Here is a 23,106-nt window from a genome sequence, read left to right as displayed (position 1 = left end):
GAGAGCACTGGCTCTTCAGTCTCAGACACGTGACTACGTGTGTGTGTGGGTGTGGGTGTGGGTGTGTGTGTGTGTGTGATCCCACTTTAGTTACAATTTCTCTATCCATCAGTTTTATCATCTGGAAATAGATCAATAATAACATCAACCTCTCATGATATCTTGAGTATAAAATTTGGAGATGAAAAGGACCTTCATGGGGCAGCTAGGTGGTGCAGTGGATAAAGCACCAGCCCTGGAGTCAGGAGTACCTGGGTTCAAATCTGGTCTCAGACACTTACTAATTACCTAGCTGTGTGGCCTTGGGCAAGCCACTTAACCCCATTTGCCTTGCAAAAACCTAAAAAGAAAAAAGGGACCTTCGAGATCATCTAATCCAATCCTCTCATTTTATAGTTGAGGAAACTGAGGCTCAGAGAATTTTAGAACTTTATTCAAGTGGTCAGGGGACAGAAACAGGATCTGATTATAGACTTCCAAATCCATTGTAGCACATTAACTCTGGGAGTCAACTGTAGAGAGGTAATAATGGAAATCATAGGAGTGAGATAATGTCACTGAGAGTACACCAACAATTATTTTGCAAGGCAATGGGCTTAAGTGGCTTGCCCAAGGCCACACAGCTAGGTAATTAGTAAGTGTCTGAGGCCAGATTTGAACTCAGGTACTCCTGACTCCAGGGCTGGTGCTCTATCCATTGCACTACCCTAGCCACCCCTGAGATAGAGTATAAAAAGAGATGTGGAGGTTAGGATTTGAAGCTTGGGAGACATTTATGTTTGAGGAAGTGGGAGCAGAAAGAGGAAGAGAAAAAAAAGAAGGAGAAGAAGAAGCAGAAAAAAGAAAAGGAGCAAAAGTTAAAGAAATGGTTGGAAAAGTATGAGGAGAAGCAGGAGGAAAAGCCAAGGAAGGAGGGGTATCTCAAAGGAAGGGATGATCATGTGGATGACAACAGAAAAGATGTCACTGGATTCAATGGTCAGGAGAAGGCCTAGCTTTGAGAAAAGTTTAGAATAATGGAAATGAAAGCCATCTGACTTATTTTTTTTATCCAAAGCCCATATTAACTTTGAAATATTACCTGTTTTCAATCAATCAGAAATTCTAACTTTGTTTTCTTATAAACAATTTTAACATGTTGTATATCTAATTGGTATATCTTATCGATCACTCTATTTTTTAAACTTGTTTTTAGATGTTATTTTTAGAGATAATAATTTATTTATGATAACTCAATTTTTCTTCAATCTCATATTACAAGTATCTGCTTGGTGCTCCATTAACATTGAACCTACTAAGTCTTTGCCCCAAAGTAGGAACATTCTGCCCTGACCTCTGTCTTCACCTAGATCTAGTTTCCAAATTCAGTCCCTTTGTAGTAATATTGGAATGAGCATTAGACTGGATATAGGAAACCTGAGTTCTAGAAGCCCCTCTTCCACTAACTTCACTGTGTGACTATTGACAAGTCTTTTCTCCTCTCTAAGTCTCTGCAGAGGAAGAGGGTGCAAATTGGATGGTTTCCTAACTCTAAATTTTATAATCTTACAGTTTTTAAATGACTACATTACAATTGTCCATTTTCTTTTCTTTTCTTTTCTTTTCTTTTTTTTTTTTTTGCAAGGCAATGGAGTTAAGTGGCTTGCCCAAGGCCAACACAACTAGGTAATTATTAAGTGTCTGAGGCCGGATTTGACCTCATGTACTCCTGATTCCAAGGCCAGTGCTCTAGCTACTACACCACCTAGCTGCCCCATAATTGTCCATTTTCTTGAGCCTTGTGGAATCTATCTCAATATCTCCATGTTCTGTTAATCTTGAGAATTGGCATAGTTCACCATTTACCAAATATTATTCAAGGAATATTGAGAAGGTTCTCCAATTTCCCAAATTTTTCCCCATTAGCCTGTCCCACTTCTTGAAACTTTATCATTTGAGATTAAGTTCTTTGGACCTTGAAGGTACTTTGGACTTCCATTATCTTACTGAAATGCAGATCACACTGGAAGGAATAAGACATAAAGCTGTTATCAGTTATTTAGGCCTTAATGATTAGGGTTTAGTTGACTGACATTTGTGAATCTGATTCCTTGGGAATAGCACCTGGAGGGACAGAGGGAAGGAGACTGTTGTACATGCCAAAAACCAAATTTCACCAAATTTACCAATTTGTCAAGGGCTGGAGTTTGTTGGCTGGCTGCATGGGCAGTCATTCATCTCACCATCTGAGAAGGTCCTCACCACCTTTATGAGTCTGATGGATCCAGTTATTACTGATGACAATTTACTACTCAGCTCAGATGTGGAGAGAGCATTAAGCAGCCGTGTTTATTTCATCTAAACCCAACCACTGTCTCCATGGCCAATGTCTAGTATTGAGCTGTGATATAGAGAATTGTCCCTTACCCTTCAATATGAAGGTTATCATCCATGGTAGTGGCAGTGGTGTGTGTGTGTGTGTGTGTGTGTGTGTGTGTGTGTGTGTGTAAGAAGTCAGTAATCAGAGTATGACAGGAAAGTTAAACTTCATCAGGTAAAAGCAGTGGCTTATAACCTTTTGGTCCAGGAACCTCCAAGAGGAAGGAAAGTGTCTGGAAGCTGTGATGTCTAACTCCTCCCCTACCTTTTATAGCACTAGTTTGACAGGAAGACAAGAGGCAGCTCCAGTGTCCACCCACAATACTTGGGCTCAATAGTTGAACTCCATAAACTTCTTCCACTTGAATTGATTTGTTGAATTCTTTTTAGAAATAAGCTTTTAGCTCAGTTTCTGAAATACCTATATTTCTGTCCCAGTTTTTCCCTTTTCTAGAAAATGGATGCATTCTCCAGTGAGATAGTGAGAGGGCCAAAAATTGGGCTTTTCATTCTTGCTCTTCATATAGAACTAAACCAGGTGAATATAGCAAGGATGGGGTTATGGCACACTGGGAGGATTTCAGGGAATGGAGATGTGGAAGAAGAATTCTGTCCAGAAAACAAAGTCCAAACAGGCTCTAGATTTTTCTACAACTCAGCAATGGGAAAATCTCCTAGAAGCCAGAGCTCTTTGCCCAGGGTCGGCCCAGTCTCTAGCTTGGGAACAGTTTCCATGTTCATGTTCATTTTCTGGAAAACTCTGGAGAGTTTTGGAGAGATTACTGGGCTGATTGTCCAAGTGATAGAGAGCCCCTTCCACTCTGTGCTTCCTCAATGTCCCTCAGTGACTATAAAGGAAGACTAGCTCCTGATATTGGTCAAACATCTTTTACTCAGGATCCGAGAGGGGATTTACAGGAGGTGAGCATGTGCATTCTCTTCCCCTGGTCCTCATTCTGGTGCTAAAATACCCGGATTAGACCTGCCCCCTTCAAAGAAAGAGGAGCAGGTGGGGCTGAGAGAAGCAGGAGATGAATCATTCCATTCAACACTGTGCAAAAGGGAAATTGCTTTTTCCATTGCTGGTGAAAGGCAGTCCCGGTACAGAGGCCTCATGGCCTAGCCCCGCTTTTACCCTTGGTTAAAATAACACAACCAACAAAGGACTGTGCAGCTAGATGACAAAACTCACCTCTGTTCAGGGGGCCAACGGGCCTGGGTCTGCCTCTCCCTCTCCATCTTTCTTGTCCACACGCCTGCGCAGCTGGCCTTGTGAACACAGGCACAGACTCTCCCTCCCACGCTTGGGTTTTCACAAGCCACCAGGGCCCAGAGACACTCACAGAAGCCGGCAGGAGAATAGGCTCTTCATTATTATGCAGGAGGGCTCCCCAGAAGCAGCAGGCTACCCCAGTCTCTGTCTGAAGCCGATGGGAGAAGACTCCCTCCTCCCTTCCCCCAGGAAAAGCAGCTGGGTTGGGATGGTGGGGGGAGCGCTACATGGTATTATGGACCTGAAGAGGGAGGACCTGTTCTCAATCCTGCCTTGGCTGTTTGTTGCGTGCACACACACACACACACACACACACACACACACATATACACACACACACACGTGCATGAGACAGAGAGAGACACGCATACATATATGCACACACAGACACCTATACACAGACACTATATGGTATATGGCCAGACTTATAAACCCAGGTGTAGATATACACATGCTCATACTAATATAAGCACATGCACATAGACATGTATTTACACACTTAAACATACACAGACCCTCATATATGCACACCCACACATATATCCACTTAATATATAAAGACACAAATAGATATACGTGCTCATATATATGTATATATATATATATATATATATACAGACATATAGGTACTGACACATTTAGATATACCCCTCTATATATATATAAAATATATATACACACAAACAAAATCACATGTATATAGACGTTATTCACAATGCATGTACATACCCCCAGATACGTATATCCTTACACATACATAAACACCTGCTCACACATAGTCTTCCTTTCTACAATAAGGGGGCTGTACCCAGAGGGTCTCTGAGGTAGACCCTCCTAGCTCTAAGCCTTATGATGATTTGACAGAGAAGCATCAATGAGACTTTTTGTACTCTGTGAGTCTGCTGGTTTCTGCTCTAGGATCTCAAAACAGAGAGCTAGTCACCCCACATGGTGTCCTAAGACCCTAATGACCTGGAGTCCATAGAGACCTAGGTTCAGAAGCCATCGCTGGAATTGATAAATTCTATGACCTTGGGTAGGTCACTTAATAATCTCCTTGAGGCTCAGCTCCCTGACCTGGGAAAGGTGGGAATGTCACTTGCAATGTGTACTGTCTCTTCCATAGACAACTTATCCCTATGCCCCTTTATTCTGCTCTCCTTCCTATCTCCCTCATCCCTGTCCTCCACCCAATTCTTGAACCAAGAATCATGATCAAATCACCTTTATTATTGTTCTTGAATGGGAAGTAAGTCAGCAAGAGGGAATCGGGATGGGAGATATGGATGATAGATGGTTATGGTCAAAGAGCTGCCAGTAGGCTAGTGTTGATGGATTGCAGAAAATGAGGAGAAAAGTCAAATGTGAAGAAGCCTGGAAACATCTGAAAGGGCCAGGCTGGAAAGGCTTCATGCTAAGTCTTAAATCTATCCTCTGGGATGGAGTGGGGTTGGGGCGGGGGGAGACAAGACTGGATCCCAAGCATGGGTCACAGCCAGGACCAAGGCATAGCACCTGGAGATGGCATGTTTTCTATGAATAATAGCAAGAAGACCATCTCATCAAATGAGATTATGTTTGTAAAGTGCTTGGCAAATCTTAAAGCACTATCTAAATGTTAGCTACTATAACTATCATTATCACAGAGCTAGTTGAGGAACTCACTCACTCATGAGATAATCCATTCCATTTCAGAACAATTGATTGTGCAAAATGTTCTCCTAAAATTTAGCCTAAATTGTTTTTCTACCACTTATTTTTAGTTTTATTCTTTCATTCCAAGAATGAAAAAATTTGAGAAGCAGGAGAGTTCTTTTTTAACTCTGCTAGTAATTTGCCCTGTGACTAGGGTACAATCTCTTCCTCTTGCTGGGCCTCGATTTTCTTATTCATCAGATGAGAGGGTTGGATTAACTGGTCTCTAAGGAGAATGGTAACTAAGGGAGGGTGAGTAGGGCTTTGTCCCAGGATACTGACATAAAGGGGATTGTGTTTCCTTCCCACACATTTGTCCTGCCACTCTGGCTTCTGCTTCTCTTTTCTTCTGTTATCACCAGGTGGTGCCACTCCTGAAAGTCTCATTTCTTTCTCATTCTTTCCTCATTTTTTCCCCTTCTGCTTGCAGGATTGGTGGAATGCTGGTCACTGTCCATACCACAAAAGCTAAGCCTGGACTATATAACAGATGGGCAATCCCCTCTTCTAGAATAACCACGAGCTAGCCTCTTCAAACTGATACCAGAACTCCTAATTCTAGCCCCACTCTAGGACTCCTCTCAATTCTGACCCCTGACCCTTCTATAGGACAGAGTTACTTATTTCTGAGTCTGGATCCCGAGGAGAAATGAATGTTTCTGGGGTAGAGGGGGGAAGGGGTGCCTAGTTTGACTGCAGATGGCAGAATGGGGGGATGGGAATGGGTTGGTAGCACAGCACTGTCTGAGAGCTAACCTTTGGAATTTGACCAATGAGCACTTAATTTTTACCCCAAATGCAGGTTAAGTTTTTTTGCATTTTCAGCAGCCTTTGGATAACCTTTGATAATAATCAGGGAATAGGTGGAAACTGCTTGTACATTCATTTCACAATTTTTTTTTATTGTTTCTACTGCAGACATGAGCCCTTGTCTTCATTCTCCTAACACTAGCCATTGCTACCTCTCATATGAACCAATGAGACCATGTCCTACCTAATAGACCTCTCCTGCAGTCTCTCCCCTTCCAATCTATCCTGTATACTCTGCTCCTTCCATAATCCATTACTCAAAACTTTCACTGTGTCACTGTTGCCAATACTAATAATGAAATTTGTCATTCTGCACTCCTTTAAGATTTGCAAAGTTCTTTTCTCAGAGCAAGTCTTTATCTCTGTTTTCTAAATGAGGAACTGGACTTCTGGTAATTAAGTCAGTTGTCCAGAGTCACAAAGCTAGGAGAGATTCTAACACAGGTCTTCCTGACTCCATTTGTTCAGTCGTTTTTATTTGTGTCTGACTCTCCAAGACCCCATTTGGGGTTTTCTTGTTAAAGATACAGCAATGGTTTGCCATTTCTTTCTCCAGCTCATTTTACAGAAGGGAAAACTGAGAGAAACAGGCTTTAAGTGACTTGCCCAGGGTCATATAGCTAGGAAGTGTTTGAGGTTAGATTTGAACTCAGATTCTGACTCTAGGACCAGTGCTCAACCCCTGCCCTTCTAGCTGCCTTCCTGATTTAATGTCCACTTAATCATATGCCTAGACATTCCAGCACCTCCACAGTTCAACTGTTTTTCTGTTTCATTCTCCTAGTACTCTTCTTTATGTGCTGTAATACCCTCCTCTTTAGCCAATATGGGTTGCTCCATTTTACTCAAACACATCTCCATCTCCCACTTCCTAATCTTTGTAATTTAATTGCAAACTCTTTTGTTTCCTTTTCTTCCTTGAAATCCTACTTTTCCTATAAGGTTAAACTTATATATCACCTCCTCTAGGCTGCCTTCTCTGATTCCCTGCCCCCCCCCCCCCAGCAGGAAACGATCTCTCCTTGCTTTCAGTCCTCAGAGAAATTATTTCTATCACCCTGTGACCCTGATCACAGAGGGGAAGAAGTTATAGAGAAAACTTTAAATTCCAAATGTAAAAGAATAAATAGTCCTTTACTCATGATAAATGGGCACCTCAGAATGGAATGGGGGTATCCAGAGTAGTAGTTAGTTCCTTTTCTTCAAGTGAAAATTGGATGATCTCTATAAGCTTTTGACAAGGGAGTATCTGCTTAGAGGTGGGACAGACTAAGTGACCTCCTTTCTAGCTACATAATTCTATTTTATTTAGGGCTGGTTTTTGGAAAATGTTGACCTTCATCTTAGAAAAGCTTCCTTATTTTTTTTTAAATATATGGCAGCTCAGTCCACAATCCTTTGAGTCCATTGTAAAGAACTCTAAATTCCTCTATCAGAACTGCTCTGGGATACAAAGTAGATAAACTAAAGAGTGAAGTTACAAGTAGTAGAGAATGGATGAATGAATAAATGAATGAATGAATGAATGAGCTATGTTCAACATTTGGGCTAAGCATAGGGCATTTAAACAGAAAATGGAGATAATCCCAGCTATCAAAAAGTTCATATTCTAATAGAAGGAAGAAATGAATATCAGAGTTTTTAGCCTTCTCTACCTGCCTCTCCCCCAGCCTTAGGGTACAGAAGTGACCATGGATCTTTTAAGTTTATTTATCTATCTATCTATTTATTAAGGCAATGGGGTTAAGTGACTTGCCCAAGGTCACCTAGCTAGGCAATTATTAAGAGTCTGAGGCCCAATTTGAACTCAGGCACTCCTGACTCCAGGGCTGTTCTAGCCTTTGTGCCACCTAGCTATCCCTAATGCATCTTTTTTAAATGTCATTTCCATTGATTAAAAAAACAAATCCATTTTTAAAGGTGAATCATTTGATAGTGTCAAAGATTTTGGTGTCCATAATTTCTTTCTAGATCTTCAGTAGCTGTTTGATGAATTATTCTTCCCAGAACAATTGGAATATTATTTTTGCTAATAATAATAGTACTAAAATTTAACATTTCAACCATACTTGAAAGCAGAGACTCCTGAATTGTGGCACAACTCCAAAATTTACTAGCTATATAGACTTGGGTAATTTGAATCTGATTCTCAGATTTTTTTGGAAATAAAGATAATAGTTTTTGCTTTAAGATTAATGTGAGGAAAGAATTCTTTATACCTTTTAGTGCTATAGACATTTGGGTTATGGTAAGGAATAAATAGGAGGGGACCTATCTTTGGAGGGATTTTAGGAATGTCATTGACTTCAGACTTCTTAACTAAGTCAACTCTGTGGAGGAGGAGTAGAGTGATTCCTCCTAAGGCAGATTTTGGAAACACTGGAATGTGTAAAAAAAAACCCAGGGCATCTCCACTGGCCTTTCCCTATGCTTGATCTTATCCTGGGAGTTTATCTCCCAATGAGGTTTGTTGTTCATTCCTTTTCAGTCATGTTGGATACTTTGTGACCCTATTTGGGGTTTTCTTGGCAAAAATCCTGGAGCAGTTTGCTATTTCTTTCTCTAGCTCATTTTACAGATGAGGAAACAGAGGCATCCAGGGTTAGGTGACTTGCATAGAGTCACATAGCTAGTAAGTGAGGTCAGATCTGAACTCAGGAAAATGGAATTTCCTGATTCCAAGTCCCAAACTCTATTCACTGTGCCTACCTAACTGCCCACCCATCTTCTAATAATCTTTGTTAAAAAGAATAAATGAGGGGTGGCTAGGTAGCACAGTGGATAGAGCACTGGCCCTGGAGTCAGGAGGACCTGAGTTCAAATGTGGCCTCAGACACTTAATAATGACCTAGCTGTGTGACCTTGGGCAAGCCACTTAACCCCATTGCCTTGCAAAAAAAAAAAAACCCTAAAAAAAAAAGAATAAATGAAGGAATGAAGGAAGCATTTATTATATGCCAGCCTCTGTGCTAGGTATTGTAGATATAAATAAAATAAAAGCAAGCAAGTTGATCCCCACCCTTCCAAAGCTTATATTCTAACAGCTAAAGACAACACATAAAGGGCAAGGGGGAAGGAGGGAAGAAGGTTACCAACACAGAAGCATGGTTTAGAAAAGTTCACCTATCTGTAATTTCTTCATCTGTAATCAGTCAGAGTTTGAATTCTGATGAGGAGGCTGGCCAGAGTGCAGGTGGCATGGTTTGGCAACAACAATGAATAGGAAGCTATGGGGACTTAGAATCATAGCCGAGAGATTAGAGCAAGCAGTTAGTCCAATGCCTTCATTTTAGAGGTCTCAAAGGAGGAAGTGACATGGCTAGGGTCACACAGCTAGCATCTGCATCTTGACCCCCAAATCCATTATTTTTGTCACTATACCACACTTTATTCCAGTAGTCTATAATATGTATGCATATCAACCCTTATATGAAGATCAACTGAATCATTTCCTTCTGTAACCTTGCCAGCAGGAGTTGCCCAAGTGGAGGGAGCATCTGGCTTTTGAACTCAAAATTCCAATGAAATTATCCTCAGAACTCTATCTATTAAGTTTCTGCACAACTAAAACAAGTGAAGTTGCAATTACAAGAGAAAGAGGTGACTAGGAAAAAAATCTTTGCAGCATTTCCCTACAAATGATTTCATATCAAATATATAGAGAGAACTGATACAAATCTATAAGACTAGGAGCCATTCTTGGGAACAGATTGGATATGGGGGAAAATGAGGAAGAGGAGTTGAGAATGATGTCTAGGTTGTGAGCCTGGGAGGTTGGGAGGATGGTGATGCCTTTAGCAGTAATAGGGAAGTTAGGAAGGTTTCAGGGGAAAGATTTATGGATGGAGAGAGGAGTAATATCTGGAAATAACTATATATAAAGCAAAAAAATCAATAAAACTTAAAAACAAAATGAGGTGGGGTTGAACTAGCTGCTCTCTGGGGTCTCTTTTAGCTCTAAATGCTGTTATCCATTTTCTTAAGTAACTGGGCTAGGATTCAAACCTAGGTCCTTTGACTCCAAATTCAGTATACCTTCCAACCTCACATAGTAATAAATCAAGTTAAGCAAGCAGGCTTTTATTTTCTACCATGTGTCAGACTCTGTGCTAATGCTGGCCTCTAGAATACATTTCTGGAGGGCTTTATGTTCCACAGAGTGCTTTTCTCATAATCACACCATATGATAGGTTATACCTCACATGGTAATCAGCCCATATTGTTTCTCATTCATTTTCTTCATTTTGTAGATGAAGCAACAAGGGCTTGGGTAAAGCTCTGATCACATGGTTAATATGCATCAAATACTTCAATTTGTTTCTTATCACTACAAGTCCAGAACTCATTCTAGTAGCTTTTATATTTAATGCCATACCATCTGTCTGAAAATGCTGTAGTCTTTCTTCTTCTAAGCCTCTTTAACCTTGACAATATCTCTTCAGTGTCACCGATGGGGACCTTCACTACAACTTTACCAACTTGGATAGATTTTTGGATCTTCTCTGGGAGAACCAACTCATTCCAGGTAAATGGATCAGGAAACACTGTCATTTTTATAATTTCAATGACTCCTAAAAGAATTCTGAAATTAAAGAATTCCAGTGAATTCTTTAATCCCAGTGATAGAGAGGTAATTAGAATCCAAAGGGGAGATCTAAGCCTTGTGCCGACTCTGTCCCTTCCTTTATGAGATAGTATCATTTACCTCTCAGACATCTTGCCTTCAAGATTAAATTCAAACTCCTTTCTCTGGCATTCAAGGCCCTCTACAATCTAACTATTCTGCTTCTCTAGCCTTAGCTTCTATAGCTTCCTTGACATAGGCCCTCATTTTCAATTCATGGAGTTACCTTATTGTTCCTGGAACATACCAGGCTCATCCATGTTTCTAGACATTTGTTTTCTCCATTCTTCCTGCCTATAATATCCAGTTCCCTCCTGTTTGCCTTCCTAAACCTTACCTATCTTTAGTCTTGGAATTCTAGGAGTCTTCCTTCCCCTTATTGATCTCTCCAGTTTCTGAATTCATATAAATGAAGGAATTAATGAAGTCAACCAACTCATAGAGTGCAAACTGAGACCCTCCTGGGCACTGTCTACTTGCACTGGCCTTGATGGTTTGTCTATCATACTATTTGTTCCCATTTGGGAAAGTTTTCTTAATGAGACTGAAAAGTATTTTCATTTATTCAAGGGTTTGAGTTGATGGGGAGCCCATCTGGCTACTTTACCAATTTTGAGGACAAAAATCAGGTATATGAATGGAAGAACCTTGTCACCCTTTTGGCTAAGAGATATATTGGTAAGTTTTAAAAGACTTTGGTTAACTATTTTATTTTCCCCTAATTAAATGTAAAAACTGTTTTAAAACTTTGATTCTTACATTTTTGAGTTCCATATTCTCCCCTCCTTCTCCCCCTCCCCTCCCCTGTCATTGAAAAGTCAAGCAATTTGATAGTTATACATGTGCAGTCATGCAAAACATGTTTCCTTATTAGTCATGTTATGAACAAAAACAGGTTAAAAAACCCTACCATACAACCTGTTTTGTTTTTTTCCCTTCCCCAGTATATTCTTGCCTCTTCCTTCCCCTTTCTCTTGTCTGTCATTTTTCTCCCTCCTCATCTTTTTCTTCTCCCTCTTCTTTTCCCTCTTTATTCCTCCCTATCTCTCCTTTGCTTCCTATCCATTTTCACTCTCCCTCTCTCCTTTTTACCATGTTCTTTTCTTCTCCTTTTTTCTTTCACCTTTTCTTTTCTACCTGTCCCTATCAGCCCACATCCCCAGCCCTCTCCCATCACCAACACTATTACTTCTTCTCCTGTTCCAATCCCCTGCCTATTCAGGCTCCCCTTTACTGACTTCCCTACCAATCTAGCCTCTCCTTAGAGACCTTCAGTAATGAAAAATTCAGTATCTCCAAGAGCAGCCTATGCCAGTCAGTTATTCAGTCAGCTAGCATTTTTTTAACTATTCCAGCCATTGTGCTAAACCCTGGAGCCATAAAAAAAAAACAACAAAAAAAAAGGCAAAAGATAGTTCCTGCTCTAAAGGAACTTACTGTCTGTTGCCGGAAACAACATGCAAACAATTACGTTGCAGACAAACTATATGCAGGATAAATTGGAGATGATCTGAGAGGGAAGACCCTAACATTGAGAGGGTTCAGGAAAGCCTTCTTTCAGAAGAACTTTAGCTGATCCTTTGAGGAAGCTGGGGAAGCCAGGAGGTAGAGCAGATTTTAGCTAGGTCTAATTGTTAGCAATTTTTTCTTCCATTGAATCTAAATCTGCCTCTTTAACTTCCCCTTGTTCTCCTAGTTCTGCAAAGAAAGTATGTATATGATTGTAGTTCCAGACCCAAAAGCCACTGAATCCAACCTCCTTATTTTACAGATGAGGAAATTAGGGCTCAAGGTTTAAAGGGACTTCAACTTGGTATCAAAGGCAGGATTTGAACCTAGATTCAAAGGCACGGTTCTCTTCTCACTAAAATGATAAAAGCCAAACCTCTGTCTTGCATGGCATCCCTTCAGAATTAGGGCCAGGGGGCTTAGAACATGGAATGTCAGTGGTGTAGAGATCTTAAGAGATCTTAAGGCACTTAAAGACAGTAATCACATAATGAGGTGAGATATGGAGGAGAAAGCAATGTGAAAAGGATGAAGTGGGTTTAGAATGAATTGTTCACGTTTTATTGATGCTTTTCATTCAACTGTTACTACCCCAGAGTCCCTGGAGAACCATCCCTTGTTACAAGGAAAAATGGTGGAACAAAAACAGTCATCTTCTCCCCTTGCTGTACCTCTAGCAGCCTGCCTGTTGTTGGACCACTGGGGGAGATAACTACTTTTCATTACCTGTTGGAGGAAGCTAGAGATCATAGCTCTAGGACTGACATTAGGTTTTTGTCCAATTTTTTTTTTATTTTTGCAAGGCAGTGGGGTTAAATGACTTGCCCAAGGTCACACAGCTAAGTAAGTATTAAGTGTCTGAGGTTGAATTTGAATTCAGACTCTCCTGACTCCAGGGCCGGTGCTCTATCCACTGCGCCACCTAGCCGCCCCTACTTGTCAATTTTAACTTAGCAATGCCAGGAGACAAGGAACATTGGAAGTGGTCAAGAGAGCCAGGGAAGACCCATCTGAACCCATGAGGCTGGGAGAAAAACTTAAGGACTCTAAAAGAAGTTAACAGAATTACTTTCAGGTATCCCCATAACTCAAACTAACAAAGTGACTTCAGTCAGGTTCATTCTCTTTCCTGTGCATTAGTTTCCTCCTTTGGAAACTGAGGGGGTTGGACTAGATAGTTTCTTAAGATCTCCACTCCAATCTGACATTCCATGTCCTAAGACCCCTCCCAGCTCTGAAATTCTATGTTCTCCCAACTCTGACATTCTGTATTCTGTGTTCCAAGATTTTTCCCAGCTTTATGGGACTATTCTATGTTTGTTTTTCAGTGTTTCAGGATAGAGTATCTCCAGGGATATTTAATAAATTTTAAGACTTATTTTTATAATTAATTCAATTTTCACATGCAAACTGCTGGTGATTAACTTAGATTTGCTTGCTCTCAGAAGCTGGAGAATAGCACACTAGCGCTCTCCAGGGAAATGGTTAGCATAGTGTTTGGAAATGTAGAATCACTTTAGGATCACTGGGGGTGGCAGTGTGTGGGCTGAAATGTTCATCACCAGTTCCTCTCTGTGAAGAGTGAGCTGACAGTATTCTTGACTTCTCTCATGATCTTCTTTGTAGAGAAATATGGGTTAAGCCATGTCTCCAGATGGAATTTTGAAACTTGGAATGAGCCGGATCATCATGACTTTGACAATGTGTCCATGACGATCCAAGGTATTTGCAATTGCACATTTTCTGAGATGGCAGCAGAATGACCAGAAGAGGATGGACGATGGGGTACTCACTCTAGGTGCAAGATGGGGGTCTTCCTACCATTAATGCAAATGCATTGATTTTTATTCTAATGTTTTATTATATATTTGTATATATATATGTTTATAATATTTATAAACTTATTTGTATATATATGTTTATACATATTATTTATAGTGCCCCTGGAAGGGCAGTTCAGTTCAAGTTCAGTTTGGTTCTATTCCCAACTCTGCCTTTGACTCACTGTGTGACCTTGAACATGCCCCTTGTCTTCTCTGAACTTGCTTCCTTTTCTATTAACTGAAAAGAATAGAATAATAGGTAGTAGGATAGTCTCTAACTCTGGTTCTTTGACTCTGTGGTTTGCTCAGCTCTTTACTAGATCTTGTGAGGGAAATGACAAAATGATCTACAAGACCTTTTTACATGTATTGTATTATTACATCCTCAAAACGACTTGTAGAGGTCTGCAGAATTATTATCCTCATTTTGCAGATGAGCAAGTTGAGGCAGCTAGGTAGCATAATGGAAAAAGTGCCTCTAATACTAACTAGCTGTGTGACCCTGGGCAAGTCGCTTAACCTCTGCTTCAGTTTCCTCATCTGTAAAAGGAGCTGGAGAAGGAAATGGCAAACCATTCCAGTATCTCTGCCAAGAGAATCCCAAAGGAGGTCACAAAGAGCCAGCAATGACTGAACGACAATAACGAGAAGTTGAGATTCAGGGATTAAATGACCTGCCCAGAGTCACACAGTTTGAGCAGCTCAGTTGGGGAGTCTCATGATTCTCAGTCCAACATTCTTTTACCATCATTCTCTTCTTTTGGCCTCTGTTCTTGAGGGCTTTATATGATGTTTGGGGGATGGGAAGGGATGCCATGAAATGACAATGAGAGAAAAGTTCAGCTCAGTATATGATTGGAAATCAGAGAATGTCGTGCAGACTATAAGTTCTATGGAAGGACAGAGAAGGAAGAAAACTGTGTGAAATTGAGAAGCCTGGGAAGAAGACAGGGGAGATTCCTTAAAGAATTGAAGAATTAGGACAATTCTTTGGTATAAACCAAATTGTTTTCAGTCAATGTTTAATAAGCACAGTGTTTGAAAGATTGGGTAGGTATATGGATTAATATATAAATTAATAGAAGGATGAATGAGTTAATGAAAGAGTAAATGGGGGAATGTTAGTGAGTAAATGAATAAATGATCAGCAAATGAGTAAGTTGGGTAGTTAGGTGGCTCAATGAATAAAGGGCCAGGCCTGATGTCAGGAAGAATTATCTTTCTGACTTCAAATCTGGCCTCAGACACTTACTGGCTAGGTGACCCTGAGCAAGTCACTAAATCCTGTTTGCCTTAGTTTCCTCATCTATAAAATGAACTAGAGAGGGAAATGGCAAACCAGTATCTTTTCCGAGAAAATTCTAAAATGGGGTGGTGAAGAATTGGACACAACTGAAAATGACTGAATAATAATAAATGAATGAAGTGGATAAAGCACCAGCCCTGGAGTCAGGAGTACCTGGGTTCAAATCCGGTCTCAGACACTTAATAATTACCTAGCTGTGTGGCCTTGGGCAAGCCACTTAACCCCACTGCCTTGCAAAAAAACCTAAAAAAAAAAAGCAAACAAACAAAAAAAAAATAATAAATGAATGAATAGCTGAAGCAATGACTGCAATTTTTGGATGTAGGCTTCCTCAACTATTATGATGCCTGCTCAGAAGGCCTGAGGGAAGTCAATTTGGGCCTGAAGTTTGGAGGTCCTGGAGACTCCTTCCATCCATTCCCTAAGTCCCCCCATTTGCTGGAACTTACTCAGTCACTGCTACAATGGGACAAACTTCTTCACTGGTGAGAAAGGTGTGCGCCTGGATTTTATCTCCTTACATAGGAAGGTAAGTGGGCTTCAGGTGGATCCTTCAGAGTGCTGAACTGGGGAGCTAAAGAAACCACAAGATTTCTGTCAGACTTACCATATATTAGATCCTTGCCCTCCATTGTGCCTTTGCTTATACCATCCTCTATGATTGGAACAAACTGGCCACACCCACCTTTTCATCCTTTAAGAGCCTTCTCTCAAGGCCCAGCTCAGGCAAGATACTCCTTCAATGAAGTCCTTCCAGATCTTCCCAACTTAAAATGACTTCTTATCAAATTAATCATAACACTTTAACTAAATGTCTGCTTTTTTCTTTATTATGTTCATTTTATATCATACTCACGTGTCTAGCAATAGTGGTGGTGCTGGAGTGGAATGTTACTCAGGGTTGATGATCCCTTTTATCCCATGTCTTGGCTACTAGCCAAACAAGTCAAGAAGCTTTTCACTAATCTTCTGCTTACCAGACCCTGTATTAAGTGTTGGGGATTCAAATCAAGGCAACAAAATGTTGCTGCCCTTGAAGATATTACATCTAATGGCTCTTTCTGATCTACTCCCTGCTTTCCTTTCTAATGAACCAGACAAAAATGATGGGAATGGAAATGGCTAAAAACCCCCATCCTCTCTCAAAGCTAGCTCCATAGCTTACAGCTTACACACACACACACACACACACACACACAAAAGTAAAATTTACTGACTTATTTGCTTATTTGTCTTTAAAGATCTGGGTCAGGGTGGCTAGGTGGCACAGTGGATAGAGCACCAGCCCTGGAATCAGGAGGACCTGAGTTCAAATCCAGCCTCAGACACTTAATAATTACCTAGCTGTGTGGCCTTGGGCAACACCTAGCCAGTAAGTGTCTGAGACCAGATTTGAAGTCAGGAAGATAAGTCTTCCTGACATCAGGCCTGGCCCTTTGTTCATTGAGCCACTTAACTGACCAACCTATTCATCTGCTGATCATTTATTCATTTATTCACTAACATTCCCCCATTTACTCTTTCATTAACTCACTTAACCCCATTGCCTTGTAAAAAAAAAAAACCCTAAATATCTGGGTCAAAGTTTTTCCCAGTATTTAGAAGCTGTTTACACACTCACATGTTTATGTCTGTTTATATATTATCCACATATTCAAGTACATATGTACATACACATGCCCACATAAACACACATATGACTTGGTAATTCTCATTTTTTCACTCTGAGTCCTCAGACAGCACTGGCCCAGTAAGTTGTGAAATCTCATTTGGGGCATTCTCCCCATTGTCTCTCTGGCAATGATACACACAAATGAATGATTCAATGGTCATCCACATTGATCATTAATTAATCATTCACTAGACTCTATTATGTACCAATATTTTTCAAATATTATCTCGTTTACAAGAAGGGAAGAGAAGAATGGGGAATCACCAATTCTGGTCTCAGCGACCATGTCTGCTCCATGGTTCCTGTTGATCATACAACCCCCATCCTGGAGTCCAACAATAAGAATTTCCTGACTGGCATGCTTCCTTGAAGTTCCCATGGGTTCTTCCCTTGATTCCCAATACAGCTTCTAGTTAAGCTGGCTGCCTCTTCACAGCAGCCAAGGTGTTGGCACTCTCCATCCTAGGCAATGACTAGGGAAGGGAGAGACTATCTTGTCCAAGTCTGGGCCAGGTCAGCCACCAGGGCAGGACAGTTCCCCGGGGAACTGTCCTGGGGAACTGGAAAGAATTGCTTGATGATTTCTCTCTTTGGTGAAGCAGGCACCAATCTCTAATATCTGTATGTCCTTGGTACCCCAAAGGGATGTATATATGGCTTTCTCCTCTCCTAGATTGTAAATTCTTTGAGGGTAGAAATGGCCACTGTGCACAACCCCTTGAACATAGGAAGTATGAAGTGAAAGAAGGGGGTGAAGAGTGACCAACCTCCTGGCCAATGCCTCTGTGGTCTGACAGCCTATCTTGGGATTCTTGCAGGGTGGGGGCAGCTCTATCTACATCCTAGAGCAGGAAAAGGAAGTCGCCGGGCAGATCCAGAGCCTTTTCCCCAATTTCACCCATGTACCCATTTACAATGATGAGGCTGACCCCCTGGTGGGCTGGTCCCAGCCCCAGATCTGGAGAGCAGATGTGACTTATGCATCCATGGTCGTGAAGGTGAGCTCCCTTCTATCTTCCAGGCTTTCTGTCTTTGTGGAACAAGATACTTCTCTAAAGCATTTCATAGATGTCCATACTTGTTCACTTCAATGTGACCAGCTAAAAATTACAAAGAAGGTGGAGGGACAGGAAGGGAAAGCAGAAGTGGGGAGATACAGAAAGTGGGGGAGAGAGAAGAGGAGAAAGAAAGAATCCAGAGGGGTGACTAGGTGGCACAGTGGATAAAGCACAGGCCCTGGAGTCAGGAGTACCTGGGTTCAAATCTGGTCTCAGACACTTAATAATTACCTAGCTGTGTGGCCTTGGGCAAGCCACTTAATCCCATTTGCCTTGCAAAAAAACTAAAAAAAAAAAAAAGAATCCAGAATATGTGTCAGACACTGAACTGATTTATAAATATCTGACTGGATCCTCACAACAACCCTGGGAGTAAGTGCTATGATGATTCCTATTTCACAGTTGGGGAAACTAAGGCATGTTGAAGTGAAGTGACTTGAGTCACACAACTAGCAAGTGTCTTGAGGCCAGATTTGAACTTGTCTTCTTGACTCCAGGCCCAGCATTCTGATCACTGGGTTACTTGACTGCTCTTAGGTTTTAGGGGAGAAAGAGAGAGAGGAAAGGGAAAGTGGGGAGGTAGAGAGACAGTCAGACAGAAACAGAGATGGAGAGAGATAGAGAGACAGACAAAGAGAGGGAGAGAGAGAGAGAGAATAGAAAAGAGTGAGAAAGGAGGAAGGAGAGATAGCAAAAAGAGACAGAGAAGTGAGACTGGCAAAGGGATGAGAGAGAATGAAATAAACTGAAAAGACTCTGGGCTGAGTCAGGAGACCTGGGATTTGTACTGGTTCTGACACTAATTGAGGAATTTTTTTTCCTTTCTCTGATCCTGTTTACCCCACTTTAGATGATGCTTTCCCTCATTTTTAGATGAAGTGATCTCTGAGGCCCTTTCCAGCTCATATGCTCTGTGACTCTCTGGGACTTGAGAAGGGGAATGGAAACACCTCCTGGTGGGGTGCACTGTGGGTAGGTGGGAAGTTTCATTTGTTCCAGGCTACCATTCCTTCTAGGTCATAGCCCAGCATCAGACTCTGCTGCTGTCAGAGACCAACAACACCCTGAACTACACCCTGTTGAGCAACGATAATGCCTTCCTGAGCTACCACCCACACCACTTTACCCAGAGGACACTGACTGCCCGCTTCCAGATGAACAACACAAAGCCACCCCATGTGCACCTAGTCCGAAAGCCTGTGCTCACTGTCATGGGGCTGCTGGCCCTGTTGGGTAAGGTTCATCAACCCATGCAGATGCTGGGCATAAGGTTCCAGAAGCCCTCATTCTCTCTCTCCTACCCCCATCTGTCTGCTTTCCTTTGGCATCTCTGCCTCTGTGCCAGTCTCATTTCTTTCTCCCTTTCACCAGCATGGAATTATCTCTGTCCCCTCAGGCTCTTCTTTTTCTTGGTTCTTTCCCCCTTCTCTCATCCCCTTCCTCTCATTTCTGTCTCTTCCTTATTTCTGATTCTCTCCCCCTCTGTCTCTCCTGCTCCTTGCCTTCTTTCTTTCTTTCCCTTTCTGTCTCTCTCTTTCCTTATCTCTTTTTCTGTCTCTTTCTGTCTCTCCCTCTCCCATTCAGCCCCCGCCCTTTCTCTCTCCCATCTTTCACACTTCTCTTCCTCTCTGTTCTCTCTTTTCTCCCTTTGTCTTTTTTTCATCTCTTTCTCTGTTTCTATCTCTGCCTCCCATGTACATTCTTTATTTCTTTCCCCACACTCTGTTCCCCCTCCCTCCCCCCCCCATCACTTTCTTTTTTTCCTTGTCCCTCTCTTTCCCTCTCCATCTCTGATAGGGACTGAAAATACTATCCCTGGAGTAGGGGTAGGGGATAAAAGAGGATCTAGCGAGCTTAACCTGCTTAGCCTGAAGGAATGAAATTCTAAAGGTGGAAGGAATGAGGTAGGAATGATTTTCCTGGAACCCCTTCCTTCACATCCCATTGATATGTAGCCTCTCCCATGCACTGAAGCTTTACCAATCCAGTCCCTAAACCTACAAATTTTGGTCTCTACTCCCATCCTTACAGGTGAAAACCAGCTGTGGACAGAGGCTCACTGTGATGGGCTACTGGTGGACAACAATCATACAGTGGGAGTACTAGCCACCTCCCCACTGGCCCAAGGAGTCCTCTTCATCAGACCAGCTGGCAGGTCACAGTGCTGGTGTATGCTAGTGATGATAATCGGACATCTGCCAACTTCAGTACCATCACCATACAGCTCAACAATGTCCCAGCAGCTACAGGTGAGAGCCTGTAGGGGATTTGGGTGAACTTCCAACCCACTTTTGTATTACATTTTCTTCCTATTCAAGAAACTTCTGTGGGTTCCCATCAGGTATGGGATAAAGCCAGGATGCCTTTGTCTCACTGTCCAGTAAGCATTTTGGTATATTTCTTTGTGTTGTGCACACACACACACACACACACACACACACACACACACATACACACACACACACACGCACACATACACACTAAGTTCTAGCCAGCTGTGATATTTCTTAGTCATTTGCTATCTTTGGGCCTCAGTTTCTTTAAAATGAAATAATCCTTTTACTGCCCAATTTACAGGTTTGAGGCAGAAAAAAAGCACTTTATGAAATGTAAAGTACTATGGTCATAGGAACAATTCCTCAAATTCTTCGAGACCCTCCTAACTTCAATCCTCTAGTCTCTGAATCTATGATTCCACCCTACTCTACCCTGACTAGGATAGGAACTTTGTCCAACTTAGCTAGTCTCATCATTGCTTCTCACAAAACCTCTTCTCTAAATCTTATGCATCCTTAAAAGGGCCTTCTCAACATCCTATCAATTTGAGGAAACCTGCCTCTCAGTGCTTCAACCCTCAGTGAACTCCCCCCCCATCTCTCTCTCTCCCTTTCTCTGTCTCTCTACCTCTCTTTCCCACTCTCTGTTTCTGTCTTTCTCTGTCTCCCCCTTTCTCTCTTTCTTCTTGTACTGCCAACATCAATATGAAGCATAGAATCACATTGTCCAGGTTTTCCAGTCCTGTCTGATTCTCCAAGACCTCATTTGGAATTTTCTTGGAAAAGATACTGGAGTGATTTGCTATTTCCTTCTCTAGATCATTTTTACAAATGAGGAAAAATGAGGCAAACAGGGTGAAGTGACTTGCCCTGAGTCACATAGTGTCTGAGGCCAGATTTGAACTCAGGAAGTGTATTCCTGACTCCAGGCCCAGCACTCTATCCACTGAGTCACCTAACTACCCCTCAAATCATAGACCATCAAAAATGGAAGGGAACCTCAGGGATCAAGTCCAACATCTTTATGAGAAGATAGCTTCAGAGAAGGGAAGTATTTCTCTAAGGTTACATAGAAAGTAAATGGTCGGGGTGGCTAGGTGGCACAGTGGATAAAGCACAGGCCCTGGAGTCAGGAGTACCTGGGTTCAAATCTGACCTCAGACACTTAATTACCTAGCTGTGTGGCCTTGGGCAAGCCACTTAACCCCATTGCCTTGAAAAAAAAATCTAAAAAAAAAGAAAGAAAGTAAATGGTCCTTGGTCATATCTTGCCCTGTATAATTTTGTCCAACTCAATACCCTGACCCTCAACTCTTGGTCTGAACACATTATTATGTCTTGGCCCTTTGACCTTAACTCTCTATCTACCAAATTGTAACCAGATGGGGAACTTCTAAGAGCAGGGGCTTCTTCCTTCTCCCATTTGCCTAAATTATAATGCATCACATCATAGTCCTGGGCACATGAGGGGGATCAATGGCAGTGCAGTTAATCATAATAGGGGAGGGGGTGAGGGAATTGATGAACACTAAGACTGGTCCTCTTATCTTCTGCCCTGGTCAGGTCCCATGGAGAATAGACATCATGTGTTAAGGAAGAATATGACAAACTGAAAGGCATCCTGGGGGAGGTATATGGCATGTGAAGACTGAACACTAACCCAGACAAAGATCCAGTCAGGGAACTGGACATATTTTTCACCTGGAGAAGAGAAAGCAAGGATTTGAAGTATCTAATCTATGGAAGAGAAATTAGTCATATTCTGCATGGTCTGAAGGCACTCACACACAGAGAATAAGGAACCAGTGTGATTCGCTAAAATGAGTGCCCAGGTTTAGAGTCAGTGGAACTAAGTTCAAATCATAATTTAGTCACTTATTAACTTTATGACCTGGAGCAAGTCACCTAACCTTTCTGTACCCCAGTTTCCTCATCTGTAAATGATCTTTTCTCACTTTCTGCTCCACATGAAGGGATTCACCTGACAGAGAGGTTTTGGTACAAAGTGGAAAATGAGTCCTTTTTAGGGATGGAGAATATGACCAATGGAGGAGTTTTTGGTTTATTTTGTTTGATTATGCATATTTGTTATAAGGGTTTTATTTTTGTTTTTTTCTTTTTTTAGTGGGAGGGGATTTGAAGAGAAAATGGATTGTTAATTGAAAAAAAATAAATTTTTTTTTAAAATCAGAGGGTTGGACTAGATGATCTCTAAGTCTATGATCCTATGAATCTTTTAATAATCCTACAGCCTCAGCACTAAATGGGGCTTCTTCATGACCCCATCTGGGGTTTTCTTGGCAAAGATCCTGGGGTGCTTTGCCATTTCCTTTTCCAGCAAACAGGGTGACCCAGACATTAAGTGTCTGAGGTCATTTCCTTCTCTAGTTCATTTTACAGATGGGGAAACTGAGGCAAACAGGGTAAAATGACTTACCTAGAATCAAGCAGTTAGGAAGTATCTGAGATTTGAACTCAGGAAGATGAATATTCCTGACCCCAGAATCTAAACTCTAGCTACTTGCTCTTCAGAAGGCATCTACTCTTACCCAAATCTGAAGCAAGACTCTCAACACCAGTCCTAATGGGAGGTCATTCACACAGCCATCAGAAAATTCACTGATGGAAGACTACCTCTGGAAGGCAGATCATTCTGCTTGTGGAAAGCTCTAATTGTTGGGATGCTTTTCCCTTACCACAAA

At 41.6% G+C, this 23,106-nt stretch overlaps 1 protein-coding gene across 1 annotated transcript in view; it reads left to right on the top strand.

The window, feature by feature from the left end:
• LOC141519316 (alpha-L-iduronidase-like) overlaps positions 1-20,391 on the top strand; it is a 59,205-nt gene extending 38,814 nt beyond the window's left edge. Inside the window, 10 exon segments of the mRNA XM_074231596.1 lie at positions 10,579-10,661; positions 11,331-11,438; positions 13,896-13,991; positions 15,724-15,827; positions 15,829-15,927; positions 17,889-18,068; positions 19,145-19,361; positions 20,160-20,242; positions 20,244-20,273; positions 20,275-20,391. Coding sequence (XP_074087697.1) covers positions 10,579-10,661; positions 11,331-11,438; positions 13,896-13,991; positions 15,724-15,827; positions 15,829-15,927; positions 17,889-18,068; positions 19,145-19,361; positions 20,160-20,242; positions 20,244-20,273; positions 20,275-20,391 — 1,117 coding nt within the window.
• Positions 20,392-23,106: the final 2,715 nt, after the last annotated feature.

This window comes from Macrotis lagotis, chromosome 3 (genome assembly GCF_037893015.1).
Source record: "Macrotis lagotis isolate mMagLag1 chromosome 3, bilby.v1.9.chrom.fasta, whole genome shotgun sequence".
NCBI classification, from domain to species: domain Eukaryota; kingdom Metazoa; phylum Chordata; class Mammalia; order Peramelemorphia; family Peramelidae; genus Macrotis; species Macrotis lagotis.
The sequence above is the reverse complement of the archived record's forward strand: the minus strand, read 5'-3'. Positions and strand labels throughout refer to the sequence as shown.